General features: G+C 28.1%; 1 protein-coding gene across 1 annotated transcript in view; it reads left to right on the plus strand.

The window, feature by feature from the left end:
- LOC149135664 (uncharacterized) overlaps window positions 1–736 on the plus strand; it is a 25218-nt gene extending 24482 nt beyond the window's left edge. The window contains exon 6 of the mRNA XM_089351878.1: window positions 1–736. This exon is cut by the window's left edge and continues 130 nt beyond it. Coding sequence (XP_089208004.1) covers window positions 1–100 — 100 coding nt within the window. The 3' untranslated portion in view covers window positions 101–736.
- Window positions 737–1049: the final 313 nt, after the last annotated feature.

A 1049-nucleotide genomic window follows, 5' to 3' on the forward strand; every position in this document is an offset into this window, starting at 1 on the left:
CTCATATATCGAACACAATAAAACATGCAACACCTACGTCTATGACAGCAGCGGCGACCAAATTTCCTGTGATAGCATGTTATGTTATACTTGCTTATAAATAGTTTCAACGAATTTCCTTTTCATATTGATATCATTAACAAGTCCTGTTTATGTTATAAAATTAACGCTTTTTTTCACTAGTGTACCAAATATATTTGTATTTAGACTGAAGTAAGAGTATTATTCCAAATAATTGGCATAATTAATGAAAAATGAATGATTATTATAACTTAAGAATTTGCTTGATCCCGATGCGTAATTTTTATGTTATTGTCATTTGATGTGTGTGTATCTGTTTAAAAGTTGAAGTTATCCCTGATAAATGCTTAACTAAACTTCCTTACGGAACACTATATATGCAAGGCTACTATGTACATGCCCGCACATTCCAGTGTTCTGTGTGCCTCTTTTGCTATTAATATGTTCTAAAGAAGCTGGAAGAAAAACAATAAACCAAAACTACATGAGAGCCATGTATGCATGCATGTATGTATGGTTGGATGTGTGCATGTATATTTATATGTGTGAGTATATGTATATATATATATATATACGAACATAAATATATATACATATATTTATAAGGCGATATGCACACACACACATGTGTGTAAGCTACAGTAGCATTCACCCTTAGTGGTTAGCCGCATCTAAGTGGCAAATATACTTCACGTTGTCACGTTGTCGTGCAGCTCCTGTTTATACCTCGTTCAGAGATTTATTATATATATATATATATATATATATATATATATATATATATATATATATAAAATATATAGTTTTAGGGAAAATAACCAATTTTCAAGAACTCATCGATGAAAATCCACTATCACATATGGAAAAATTAATAATTAAAAGCACAATAAATGAGTATAATATAAGGTAAAGTAAATATCATAAGATAAATATAATATAATATAATAATAGATATTATATTTACTTTACTTTATATTATACTCATTTATTGTGCTTTTAATTATTAGTTTTTCTATATGTGATAGTGG

Source organism: Octopus bimaculoides, chromosome 5, assembly GCF_046866305.1.
Source record: "Octopus bimaculoides isolate indiv1 chromosome 5, ASM4686630v1, whole genome shotgun sequence".
Classification (NCBI taxonomy): Eukaryota; Metazoa; Mollusca; class Cephalopoda; order Octopoda; family Octopodidae; genus Octopus; species Octopus bimaculoides.